Source organism: Eimeria tenella, genomic scaffold, assembly GCF_000499545.2.
Source record: "Eimeria tenella Houghton genomic scaffold, Eth_scaff76, whole genome shotgun sequence".
NCBI classification, from domain to species: domain Eukaryota; phylum Apicomplexa; class Conoidasida; order Eucoccidiorida; family Eimeriidae; genus Eimeria; species Eimeria tenella.
In genome coordinates, this window is record NW_013545877.1 from 46,668 (window position 1) to 59,008 (window position 12,341).

Below are 12,341 nucleotides of genomic sequence, written 5' to 3' on the forward strand. Positions count from 1 at the left end.
ATCAGGAGATCTGGTGAATGCAGTGAACACTGCGCTGTGCAAAGCATTTCATCATCAGTCCTCGTGCAAAATGTTTTTGTTTAGCGAGCCTAACAAGGCTTTAACGTGTTCAGTCGGCGAACTTTGGCTTAGACGTGAATTTTAAGCACGTCAGGTTTCAACGCCAACGGGAGATTTGAAAATGATACCGCACCCTACATGCGTACAGAAGGGCATCATACTTATTTTTTCTGGCCCGCCAGGGTCTGGTAAAGGAACCTATGGGAAGATTTTAGCGAGGCGATGGGGCATGCGTCATGTTTCGTTGGGCGACTTGATCCGCCAAAAACTCTCGAACTGCACTCTCAGCAACGACTCAGAGGCTCGTGTTAGTTGCGGTTTGCTCATTCAAGATACACTGGCTTCAGAGATATGTAAGGATTACATTTCCAGCCACCCAGAAAGGCAGTCCTGGATCCTGGACGGTTTTCCCAGGACTCTCCAGCAAGTCGAACTGCTGCGCGGCTTCGCAACTCCTCATGCCTGCATCAATTTTATTGTGCCAAGGCATATTCTTTTGAAGAAGCTCCTGGGAAGAAGAATATGCAGTAGTTGTGGGGGATGTTTCAACGTTGCCAACATATGTGACGAACCGTACGACATGCCTCCCATACTGCCGACGAAGGAATGCAGACACTGCAAGGGAAACGCTCCATTAACCACGCGCAGTGACGACACAGAAGAGGCAATACGGAACAGGCTCGATTTTTACGAGCAGCTCACGCGACCAATGCTAGGTCAATTTGAGGCGGAAGGCATACTTCTGAACTTCGAAGTTATAAAAGGTACTAGAGATATTGCAAGGCTCGAAGATGCACTTATCTCGTTCCTCAACAAGAAGCATGGTGTTAAAGCTAACCGCTTTGGGCTCCACTCCGGTGGCGGCAATGAGACAAGTTGATGCACGGAGTTCGCCCATTGATGTAAACTGTTTGATCTCCCGACTCGGACGTTCGTCACTATTTCTGAATGGTCGAAGTGTATCTGGGTGATACGTTAATTTGAAACTCCGCTTTTCGCCGTCTGCTAGGCGAAAACAATGAAAGTCTGCGTCAGCTTGCTGTTGACTGTACAAACAGCTCTGCCTCCTACTGAGGCGGGCACTGCATCCAATGCGTGCAATGGTTTGAGTCCTCCTGAAATATTCATTTGCATGCTCGTTTGAGCCCCATATGAAAATGCGTTTCTGGATTCTTGCGGTTGCTGGTCTACCGCTCATTGTGTCAGATACTACCGAAATTTCACAGCGTTCACGCAGAATCCAGTCGGCTCACCAGGCCAGCTTTCGACACCTGATTGAAAATGACGGTCTGCTAGAGTCCCCTCGGTTCGTTTTGCCAGATACTACAGGTGTAGGTGAAAAGGCGGAACCGGAAGGTATAGAGATGCAGCACCCATTCCGAGAACTTCAGCAGTGTTGCTCAATTCGTGCACCTTCAGGGCCGAAAATGCCGAAGTTTGTTGAGGGTAACTACCATGGGTCCCAACTCTGGCAATATATGCGTTTAAAGACTTTGGTTTCAAGTTCCCAAAGAGGAGTATGACGATTTCAAGAAATCGGTAAGGACTGCAAAGCCAATGTCGAACCCACTTGCACGAATGGACATCACCAGGTCCGAGCATTGACAAAACTCCTGAAGCCTGAAAGTGTTGACACACTCAAGCGGCTTACGTCGGCGATTTTAAGTGACTCCAAGCGGGAGGCAGACGTCAGGACATATGGCGTGCCTCCGGAAAAGCTCCCAGTGAGTACCAGACATCTACAGTCGCACGCAACGTAAAGTACAGCCAGGTCACACGGCTGTGCAGACCGCTGCTGCGCTCCCTCTCCCGAGCTCGGACAGTGAAGGCCAACTCAGGGCAGGCGGGTCCTGGGTGCAGCAATTTTCTGAAATCGCTGCAGTGCCGCGGTTACAGCAGACTACTCCATTTTCTCAGCAGTACCAGTTGCAGCAACCACATGCAGGAATATCCCAAGTCTTAACGCCTTCCGAGACTCTTCCCTTTTACTATAATAGCAATCCAACACTGCAGGTACAGGTTTTTACCCAGTCTCACATTGAGAAACCGTTTTACCCTTCTTGCTTGTACAGGATCCTAGCTTTAGGCCGCTTTCGATACCTGGGAACCAACCTACCTCCTACTTACCATTGACACCTCAGTGGGCGTACCCATTGGATCCGTGAGTTTGCCATAGTGCTTTTGTGATTGCCACCGTGTGTGCACTGGTGAATGCTGCAGACCTGTGGAGTTTTATAGCCCTCTTCAGCTGCCTGTCACCGACTGAATTCGCATCACCACGTTTGTTGAAGACGGTGTTAATATGATTTCCCTATGTCCGCAGAAAATTAACTATCAGTGCACACTGTTCATTAATACGACTGCAGGCACTTAGGAAAGGCGTCTCGTAGTTGATACATTCATATAAATTGCTCAGACTGCCCAGTGTCCCAGCTGCAGCGAGAGTAGGCGCCGAGACGTTGCTGTGGTTACACGCTGGAGTGTGAGACTCCAGAAGACGCGACCTACATTTTTTATCTTAAGAGGTGTATAATCGCGGGGCTCTTAGGTACTTCCTACTGACGTTGTCACTGGCAAGTTGTCTAATGCCTCTGCATTCCGACAAACCACAACTGCAGCTGTGACGTACTTGAGGTGCTGAAACGCCTTCGGCGGGTAGAAGTATCTTCTTACTTGCCACAACAAACGCAACTGTCTCTAACTGCCTTCACTTTTCTGGAGTTGCACCTGTACTCTTCCTGGTTTTCACTGCTTCCGGCCACACAGCGGAGGAGCTTTGCAGTTGACCTGCAGGCTATTCAGATATTCCGAAGTTATGCAGGGGCATAATAAGCTTACATGCCTGAGAAGAGCCTTGGGCTGGTGGTTAATTGTAGGCTTGAGCTCACTTCCTTGCAGCAGCGCGCCGGCATGTCCTATGTACGTCGCCTTTGCCGTCGTGGACCACTGGCACTTTCGCAGCCATCTTTGCTCTGTATTGCAATAAAGCCTCAATATTGTGTATTGTACTTTAATAAAGCAGGGTAAAACTGATGAACTAAGACACGGAGCACCTTAAGCTGGCCTAAACGCGCCATTCGCAGCATTCGTCGTTGTTACGTGAAATGGAGCAATTGATGGCGAAGATCAGCTGCTAAATGATCACAGAAACTGTTGTGTGTGAATTCTTCCCAAATTAGGGTAAATGGACACACGCTGATGCAGCCCTTATGTAGAAGCGATTTCACGGCAAAAAAACGATGCTGACCATGCTCCAGGAATCCTGAGAGCGTAGCAAGAAGAAAGGCGCCAAGATTGGCTTTGGTTCCTGCGCAGTGGTTTGTATAAGTATTGGCTTGGTGTCTTCAAAGTTTAAAATGTTGATTTTTGCTCTTCTTCCCTTGAAATTGAGCCTTCATCCTGCCCGCGCAAACCGGGCGGGCAGAAAATGTAAAAGTTGCATCCAAATGAAATTCAGATGAAATTTTTGGGTTTATGTGCATTTTAAGCATTCTTAACAAGACATGCGTTGATATTTCGACGGTTACTTTCATTTTATTTGCTGTGGCCGTCACGGGGCAGCACTGGGGACTCACTACGTCTCCAGAGCTTCCACGGAATACGCGTCTGGCTGGCGGCAGCGGGGAGGCCAAACGCATATATGGAGCGTCCAATTGTTTTTAAAAATTAATTTTAATGATGGGAAAGTTTCAGGGTTGTTCAAGCGAATTTAGCCGCCCTCAACATCATAAGGATAAATATGCAATGCTAATCAGCTACGTCAACGACGGAATGCCCAACTTCCAGAATGCCGCTAAGAGAGGCTGAGGTTACTCCAGCGCGCTTTATGGTGGAGAAAGTAAATAGCTGAGGTGAATCTAGAAGACTCAAGACGATTAGTATCGCCGGCTTTCGGCGGGGCAAATGCGGCGTCAAAAAGGATACTTTTCGGCGCTCAAAGTGGAATACTTGCGGCGAACGGCGCTTTTTCATTTCCCTAGACATTATTTCTTTGGCCAGATTTTTCTTATGCGCCCTACGTTCATGGCCTGCTATTGCTTTTTATGCGCGCCCTTAGGCATTCCCACTTTCGACGGGAAGCACCGTCTGTGCGAGCTCCCCGTAACCCTTAAGTCCTTTCTGCAGGCCCCTCCCTCACAAAGCCATGTCACGGTAGGGGAGCCAGAAGTGAACTTCTCCTCTTAGTACCTGCAGGCCCTGCGGCTCCCTATCTGTCGCGATGTGGGAACCTGCGCAAACTGGACGGGCCAACTCTCCGGGGCTGCCACTAGGAGAGCACAGCGATGTTTTCCCGATGCGAACAACTGGTTCAGGGAGCAGTACGCCGTGTCGATCTTCCCCAGCCTCCCAGACACCTGGATCGTCAAGGTTTGCTGTGGCTTATCGCTCATTTAAGCAGTGGGTTGAAGGCCTTCTCGTTTCTGGCCTCAACCCTACAGTCAATCACGTGTCAAAGGCAACTCCAAGAAAAACAGCGTCCTCTCCTTCTGGGTGCATACCGACAGCATCCGCTAAGGCGAAGAGAAATGGCAAGAACGTTACATCAGAGCCAAGTCATTCCTGTTGTTCGGTGACGCCACTGAGTCGCAGTCACTCACCAGAGGTAGGGACCCCTCCTATCGCTCCTCCCGGCTCTCTTTCTGAAAGCTCTCGCCATTATAGCAACGGGATAAACTACCAGACAGCACCCGCCAGCCTTTCACCACGGTGGCCACTATGTGGGACTCACCTTGCGGAAGGACACCAAGATTGCAGCGCCGATCCTTCGCTTCCTCAGGGAGCACTGGCAAATTTTGCAAAGGAAAGAATACAAAGTTTTAAACTTGACCACATTCCTGAAGATGCACTTGAGAGTCAGCATCTAACGGTAACAAACAGCGCGCATTGTCATTCTGTTCAGTCTGAAGATAGGGGTTCAAGGGATGCTGCTTCAAGCCAGCATGCGTCAGTTGCCCCCGATAATAGCACAAATCCGACAGCAGATACAAGGTGCACGCTTGAAGGAACAAACAGTCGGTATCAGACGAATCCTCTAGGGTTTGCTGGGCTTAAGGTAGGCAACGAAACGTTCCGAAGGCCGAATGGGACCGAAACGCCTAGAGCAGGCGTACGAGCACCCACTTTGAGGACAAATTTCCTTCATTACACCTCATTCCGAGTCCGGTGGGGTGATGTGAAGACACAGCCTTCTCCTGATGCTCAGGTGCCTGCTTCTTCGCTGTGTGAATCTGCAACTGAATGCGACATACCCTGCTCTGCAGAGCCACGTGACTTCCTCCTCCGTCGAGATGTTCAGGCAGGTGACAGCGAAGCCCCAGCACTTGAAGTTTCAGTATCTGGCACAGAGGCACATGGGGGTTTGAGCAGCGGCTACACAAAGGCTCACGGACTGCAAGACGCAGATAGTTTGCTCTGGCGAATGAAGGACCGGTTGTCCTCAACATTTTGGTACTTAGGACACTGCTAAGTTGGTAGCCCGTAGTCCTAGCTGATTTTTCGCTCGACGCTAGCTGCAAAAAGCAGAGATTTGGTAGAACTTGCTCAAACTAATACCCCGTGTCCCAATTTTTATTCTGAATTTCCATTTTCCCGTTTTATGCTCAGGAGCAAAACTAGTGCTGAGAGTCGGACGCATATATCTAGGGAGCAGCCTCGCGATTCCGTTCGAGCCCTTAGTGCTGTAGATACGAAGTTTTATGGACAGGAGAGCTTTGCCCAGGGACCAGATCCTCACTTTCAGCGCCACCTGGCGCTAGTGTTTAAAGATCCAGAGATCGAGTCTGCATACGGGGAGTTTCTCCGAAAGGCACGCGTGAAGCGTCTTGTTCTTGTTGGACTGCTGACAATTTTTTTGAACACAATGTACGACATGCCGGAGTGGATCATTACTTTCACAGCTCCGATGTTAAGATCCAGGGAAGCGACTGGAGAAGCTCCCGAGTTGGTTGCATTCAGCACAGTTTCAAACCAGCCTGGCACTGGGGGTCCGGCTAACTTCTTAACTTGGTTCCTGGTTTCATTGGACGTAGTCGAAGTACTCTGCCAAGTAGTGCTTGCAGCATCAGGATATCTTCCCTTTTTAAAGCATCACACAGAGAGAACCGCTGTGACAATCATGCTGGGCACGTCTTTGCTTAGCTCGATCAGGCCGGCAGCGGTCCTCTTCGAATCCAACCCACAAAGCGCTGAAAAGACTTACAGAGAGGTGAGAAGACGTTTCATTTGACACTGCGGCTACAGAAGCGCTAGAGAACAAATAGAAAGTTGACAAGCTTGCAATGAAGCCGCTGTAGCCTCGAAATAATGGCGAATTTTGAGCTCCCAAGGTATCCTGCTCTTTGTATGCAGACGCTTGTGACGCCTGTCCAAACCATAATGACGTCTACATTCCTTAGGAGCATTGTGGGAAGCGTGCTGATTGATTTAGTGTGCCTAGTAAGGAGACGCAAACTATTCCACTTCCACAAGCTCCTCCTGCTCCTGTTATTGGCACTTCTGGTGGCATGTACTGTCGGAGGACTCCAGCTTCATTTTCCATATTCATTCTTTGTTTTCTCTTGGACAGTCGGGCTTGCAACAGGAGTGGTCATAGCTTCATGCTACGCTGGAGCCTATATGAGCGAGCTTATGCACAGAAAAGCATTTTATAGCGTGTCGACAATTTCTGCGAAGCTAGAGAGAATCCAAGAGGAGAACAAATCGCAGCGCGCTACCGGGAAGAATATGCTGGAGCAGCTTGTAGGCTTCCTTGAACAAATGGGAGCATCGCTTAGCTCAATAGATCCTGGAGGCGTGGAAAAGTCTGTAAGGGAGACACTTTTGCTTGTCTCTGCCCTCCAAGCGAAGTGCTTGGGTGTTCTTACCAGCGGAAGAGACATGTATGCAGTCAATTGGCTTTCACCTGAAGTGCCCCCTGAAACGCAACTCTTATACAAGAAGTTCATTGAACCTTACGTGCGCCAAGATTCAGTATTTGTGAGGACACATGAAGCGCAAGTTGTTCCAGCACCGAATCTGTCACAAGAAAGATCTAACCGGAACAGTTGCACTCCAACTGCAGCGGCAAGAGGGGCAACTTTTCCTCAGCCACAACCATCTCACGGCGAAGCACAAGGACAAGTAGCCGCTGTTTTCCAGCCAGTAACGATGACCCTAGAAGAAGGTTTCCACTTACCTGAAGTTGATTCTGCTTGTCTCACATCGAATTGGAGCATAGGCTACACTCGCGGAGAACTTTCGGATAACGCAATGAAGTCACTCCCAGAAAATTTCTTAAAAGCACTATCCAGCAAAAGGGCTGAAGGTCCAGCATCGAATATTCCAAACCCACAAGCAGTAGCTTCTTCCACTGAAATCGGAGTCAACCGAAATGGGACAAGCATACACGGCGGCAACCCAGACCATGATACCATAGGAACCCCTGCCAGCCATGCGCAGCAGCGTATCAGTACAGCTGGTGAGACCGATTGGAGAGCTGAAGCGGATTGCGAAGTGGAAATTACCCCGCAACACTGCTCCAGAGAAGCTGCTCTTCTTTGGGGAGGGCTTTCAGCGGAAACAGAGTCGGCTATTGAGGAGGCGCTCAAGAGCCCAATTGTCAGCGGCACAGCTTGCAACATAGGTGCCGAATGGACCATTGACATGTTTGCTCTAGACCAACTAACGAACGGAAATGTGAGACAGTGCCCCACAAATACGAGCTTTTACATTGCACGCAGACTTCTAAATCATTAAATTCTCAATGTAGTTAGCCGCAAGCAAACAAGACCGTGTCCACAGATTAATTCCATACCTTTGCGCCATGTGCGAAATGGGCTATATTCCAAACGTTGCTTTGTTTGTCTTGTGCTCAACTATGCTACTTAGTGCCTAGTGCTTGTTGGACTGCAACTATTGTTGCCCCACGTGAGAAATGGCGGCCTGAGCTGCACTGCTTTGGCGCTGCACGCCTTTCTGAAATCACTACAAGACCAGTATCTCCCGAATCTATATCACAATCGCCTACACGGAGCTATGGTGGCGCACCTGTCCGTAATGTTGGCTAGGATGTCTGGGCTCTCTAAAATGGTTCAGCTTCGTCTGGGAAATCCCACAGAAGTGGTGCTGACAACTGCCCCTTCGAATTTTACGTTTACACGGGGCAGCACCACATCTGGTAAACAGTGGCAGCCGCGAGATGGAAAATTATTGCTCCCAAGCAACAGTTTTCACGCTTATGCGGAAACGCAGGCCACCGCTTGGAAGGGACTGGATGAAGAAGTTGTAATATGCGTTGCAGCTCTGGGTCATGATGTTGGGCATCCCGGACTTAACAATGCCTTCCTCGTGTCAACCAATCAGTCTCTTGCTCTTGTATACAACGATAACGCCGTTCTGGAAAATTACCATGCATATATAACTTTCAGAACAATCTCAGCCACAGCGGAGGTGGACGGAGGAATATTGAGAGTGCGCACTTGCTGAAATGTCCTGGACATGCTTGCTGAGAAAAGTTGCTAAAATAAGGCCATGCTATAGGAGTAAAAATGCATTCTTGAGCCTAGGCTTACTGCAGTGGATGGTGATTTCAAGGTGTCTTTGTCTACGATGCACGCAGGGGCTTTCAGCCAGCGCATATCGCCAGTTAAGAAAACAAGTGATCGATTTGATTCTTGCAACGGACATGGCGCAACACTTTCCTATTCTCTCATCTTTCCGTGCACGCAATGCTTCCCAGACGTTTTCTGTTAGCTCCAACGAAGAAGATAAATGGATGCTCGCAAAGCTGCTAATCAAAACAGGGGATATTGGGCATTCAATGCTTGCCTGGGAACAACACTACATGTGGGCTTGTCGAGTTAATGAGGAGTTTTATAAACAGGTCAGTCCACCATTTAGAGCCTAGTGAGTTGCCCTAGTGTTTCCCCTTGGGAGAAAAATTGGGTATGCTATGCTACAGCAGACAATTTGATTGCCGCATTTTCGCGGTCCCCTCTGCACTCCGCCTTCCTGGCTGCTCCTTGCTCAAGCATCCCACAAATAGACTTCACCAAGACGATGCCGGCTGTTACTTGCAGGGCGACCTGGAAGAAAAGCTCGGCATTGCAATATCGCCGCTGTGTGACCGCCGCAAGGCAGATGAATTGCCGCAAGCTCAGTGCAGCTTCTTGGAATACATTGTTTTGCCTCTGGCTACGGAAATAAGGTCTTGCTTGGAACGTCAAGTGGCTCCGCAGCACTCCGGTGGTCCTGTAATGGAGCCAAACTGCACTGCATTGTACTTGATGGAGGGAGTAATATCGCACGCAAACTACAATTTGAGATGCTGGAAAAGCATGACTAGTTCTCCTAGCCCACAGAGGCAAGAAAATACAACATCTTTTGAGCCCTGTGCTATGGCAGAAAAAGACAACGAAGCACTCAGCCACAATGACCGAAAAGGCACCCCATCCGTAATTACAACTGACTAGTCAAGCCAACAAGTGAATATGTGTACTAGGGCAGCAGCGAAGACCCCACAAGGGAGTGTACGCCGCAAAGCGCGGTAGTGGGACCTGTGAACTCTCAAAAATTTTATCATATTAATTGCGTTTGTCCCAAGTGATTACGATTGTAAGTGACAGCGGCGGGAAAAACCCAGACACAGCGCTGTCCACAAGTGCGTACATTGGTCTGCTCTGGCATAGTTGCATCAACTTCTGCCGAGTTCATTTTGCAAAATGTAGGTGACCTTCAGCGAAACTCAGGAGTTATTTCTTATCCCGAAGTCACCATGAGTTTGGGACTATTTACTTAAAGACATGATTACTTGTAGGAAGTCTGGTCGTTCCCGCAAGCTAGCTACGAAGCTGACAGCTAGCTAGCTAGGCTGGAAGTCTAAAGCAAGGAGAGGCTTTTCTGTGTCCGGGCAAAGGATTCGGCAAAGCTTTCATGCAGGCGCACCAACGAAGACACCAGCATTGCTTCACAGGAAAAAGGTGAAGCAGCCATTATAACATGACCCATCCGTACGGGACACCTGCCTCCAATTTTTGGCTGATTCCATCCATTGTCTGCTCCGCTAAACAACTATAGCGCTCTCTTCATGTTGTTCTCATCCTCTTTGGGAAGACACGAACTGGCTTCGCATGGTAATTGAACTCTAGTACCATGTTTTCTCGTTCTTATCCCAGAAGACGTGGTTGTTCGGGTACTCTGGTTGAGGATACGGGGGCATTCGGGTCACCTGGCACACGGGGTTTTCCTTGCGTATATATTCTGAGCGATAAACTGTGTCTCCTTCGAATGGAAGAGACGGAGGAAGTTTCACTTCTTGAGGGGCTGGCTGTTTGGGCAAGGGCTTAGGCCCAAACTCCTCGCGATATGCACTGTTCGCTTCAAACGGCAAAGAGGGAGGAAGTGTCACAGGAGCGGGGGGAACCACCTGAGGCAGTGGCTTAGCCCCATAATCAGATCTGAGAGAAGCAATCCGCAGAAAAAGCATGTATGGACTCGTTGAAGAACAAGTAGTGGATTCTCACGAAGCATCGGCCTCAAGAAATGCAATTCTCGAAAGAGCTGAAGAAAGGAGGCCTTCTGGTCAAGGTTTCGAATTTAGGGTTAAGGTGTTGGAGCTGCACGGTAACCAGGAGTAATGGTCGACACGTTAGGGCAACCTGCAGCACTCGCCCTATCTCTACAAAGTATGCATACCTGTAAGATGAGTTGGCTTCAAAGGGAAGAGATGGTTGGAGCTTCACTTCTGCTGGCTTGACAGGAGGGGGAAGAGGCTTAGGCCCAAAGTCTCTGCGGTATGCGGTGGTCTCTTCAAAGGGGAGTGAAGGTGGGAGGGTAACTTGAGAAGGCTTTACTGGGGGAGGAAGCGGCTTTGGTCCATACTCTGTCCTGTAACTGCTCTCGCCCTCAAATGGCAGAGATGGTGGTAGTGTGACAGGAGTTTGTTGCGGCCTGCGAATAGCGGTGGCAGCACAAACTTAAAAAGCAGCTTTTCTCGCATGCACAGAAATAAAGCTGGTAGATGTTCAGCCAGGTTAAACCTGCTCATACGTCAAATGAGCGCCGCTGGCGAGTGTGGCAAAGTTACGTTTCCCTCCGGCTAGTATGTTCGCTACGTACATGTGCATGACAACTCACTGTGGGGGAAGGGGCTTGGGCCCATATTCCTGCCGATAGACAGAGTTTCCCTCGAAAGGAACAGCCGGCCTGGACGGCACGCATTTGTGCTGACCACAAGTGCAGAGCTCATCGACGCAGTAACCCGGCTGGCGTGATGGACTTTTGGACCTGTGCGCTTCATCAATATCCGAGAGCCGCAGGTGGCGGGCGGGGACTTCACCTGGAGCCGCCACACGGGCACCCATGAGCTTTGTTTTGGAGAAGGAGGCAACCTCCGGTGCGCCCACTTGTTCGGACTGCATTTTCGTCCGCTGGGAACCGTGGATGAAGCTGCCCTTAGAGGTGCATCAAAGCCTGCGGCCACTTGAAAAGGGGACAAACTACAGAGCTTTGCTTAGACAACCCACTTTTAAGAGAAAGCGCTCAAGTTTCAGCGGTCCGATACTGGCTGGAAAGAGGAGAGGCCCAGAGATGCGAAGATTTTCAGGCAGCTGTGACAACGACTCATGCGAAATGTATCCAATGAACAGGCGGGAATATTTTCTACAAAAATTTCTTTCGGTACGGAGCTAGATTGTCTCTTCAATACAAGCGGCCACTCCCCAGCCTGCTTGCTAGCTGCCGACCGCATCGGTGGCCTGCGTTGATCTGAACCGGCCGTCGGCAGTGCCTCACGAGCAAACCAGTTTCTCTGCTCTAGTTTCCGCTATTTAGTTCTTTTCCAACAAAATCTACTTAAAATAAGGTTTTCCTTCTAAGGGGTTAAAAAATTCGCATGCAGGTGGCCTCAAAGCTTCTCTGCGTCCTTGGCCTATTGCTAGCTGCCTTCTTGTGCAAGCAAGCAACCCACAGCTCGCACGCGTTCTTTTGTGCCCACCACATAAGAACGCTTCTCAGTCTAACGAAAATATACGTCCTTTGATGACTCTATTGTACTATTTAGGGCGTCTTGAATCCCTGTGTGCTTCTGCGCCGGCACCGCCTTCAGACCCCTATCCCGAAATATCGAGACCGAACTAACTCCCGAAGACCGACTGAAAAATTCCCCAAAGATAGCCGTCTAGCCATTCTGCTGCATGAATACCAATAATAGCATATATCTGTAGGCAGCTCAACAGTTCTAATGTCTTCTGCGCAGAAATTAAAATTGAACCTCCCCCAGGGGTCACCTTGTCCCCTCCCAGTCC

The 12,341-nt window shown here is 49.5% G+C and overlaps 6 protein-coding genes across 6 annotated transcripts; 5 read left to right on the plus strand and 1 right to left on the minus strand.

Annotated features, from left to right (window-relative positions):
* Nucleotides 1-181: 181 nt before the first annotated feature.
* On the plus strand, nt 182-940 carry ETH_00020265 (adenylate kinase, putative; the record flags this gene model as incomplete). Its single annotated transcript, XM_013380629.1, has 1 exon — nt 182-940. One exon carries the CDS (start codon nt 182-184, stop codon nt 938-940), a length of 759 nt encoding a protein of 252 aa, XP_013236083.1.
* Nucleotides 941-4,068: 3,128 nt separating this feature from the next.
* On the plus strand, nt 4,069-4,245 carry ETH_00020270 (uncharacterized protein; the record flags this gene model as incomplete). The annotated part of the gene is made up of 1 exon (XM_013380630.1): nt 4,069-4,245. The coding sequence occupies one exon, from the start codon at nt 4,069-4,071 to the stop codon at nt 4,243-4,245; it is 177 nt and encodes a 58-aa protein (XP_013236084.1).
* A 34-nt stretch (nt 4,246-4,279) lies between these two features.
* Nucleotides 4,280-7,794, plus strand: ETH_00020275 (uncharacterized protein; the record flags this gene model as incomplete). Its single annotated transcript, XM_013380631.1, has 3 exons — nt 4,280-5,490; nt 5,665-6,265; nt 6,409-7,794. The coding sequence occupies 3 exons, from the start codon at nt 4,280-4,282 to the stop codon at nt 7,792-7,794; spliced, it is 3,198 nt and encodes a 1,065-aa protein (XP_013236085.1).
* A 330-nt stretch (nt 7,795-8,124) lies between these two features.
* Nucleotides 8,125-8,944, plus strand: ETH_00020280 (cGMP-inhibited 3',5'-cyclic phosphodiesterase, putative; the record flags this gene model as incomplete). Its single annotated transcript, XM_013380632.1, has 2 exons — nt 8,125-8,508; nt 8,657-8,944. The coding sequence occupies 2 exons, from the start codon at nt 8,125-8,127 to the stop codon at nt 8,942-8,944; spliced, it is 672 nt and encodes a 223-aa protein (XP_013236086.1).
* A 40-nt stretch (nt 8,945-8,984) lies between these two features.
* On the plus strand, nt 8,985-9,509 carry ETH_00020285 (uncharacterized protein; the record flags this gene model as incomplete). The annotated part of the gene is made up of 1 exon (XM_013380633.1): nt 8,985-9,509. The coding sequence occupies one exon, from the start codon at nt 8,985-8,987 to the stop codon at nt 9,507-9,509; it is 525 nt and encodes a 174-aa protein (XP_013236087.1).
* A 671-nt stretch (nt 9,510-10,180) lies between these two features.
* ETH_00020290 (uncharacterized protein) lies at nt 10,181-11,456 on the minus strand (the record flags this gene model as incomplete). The annotated part of the gene is made up of 3 exons (XM_013380634.1): nt 10,181-10,493; nt 10,732-10,986; nt 11,173-11,456. 3 exons carry the CDS (start codon nt 11,454-11,456, stop codon nt 10,181-10,183), a joined length of 852 nt encoding a protein of 283 aa, XP_013236088.1.
* Between the last annotated feature and the right edge of the window lie 885 nt (nt 11,457-12,341).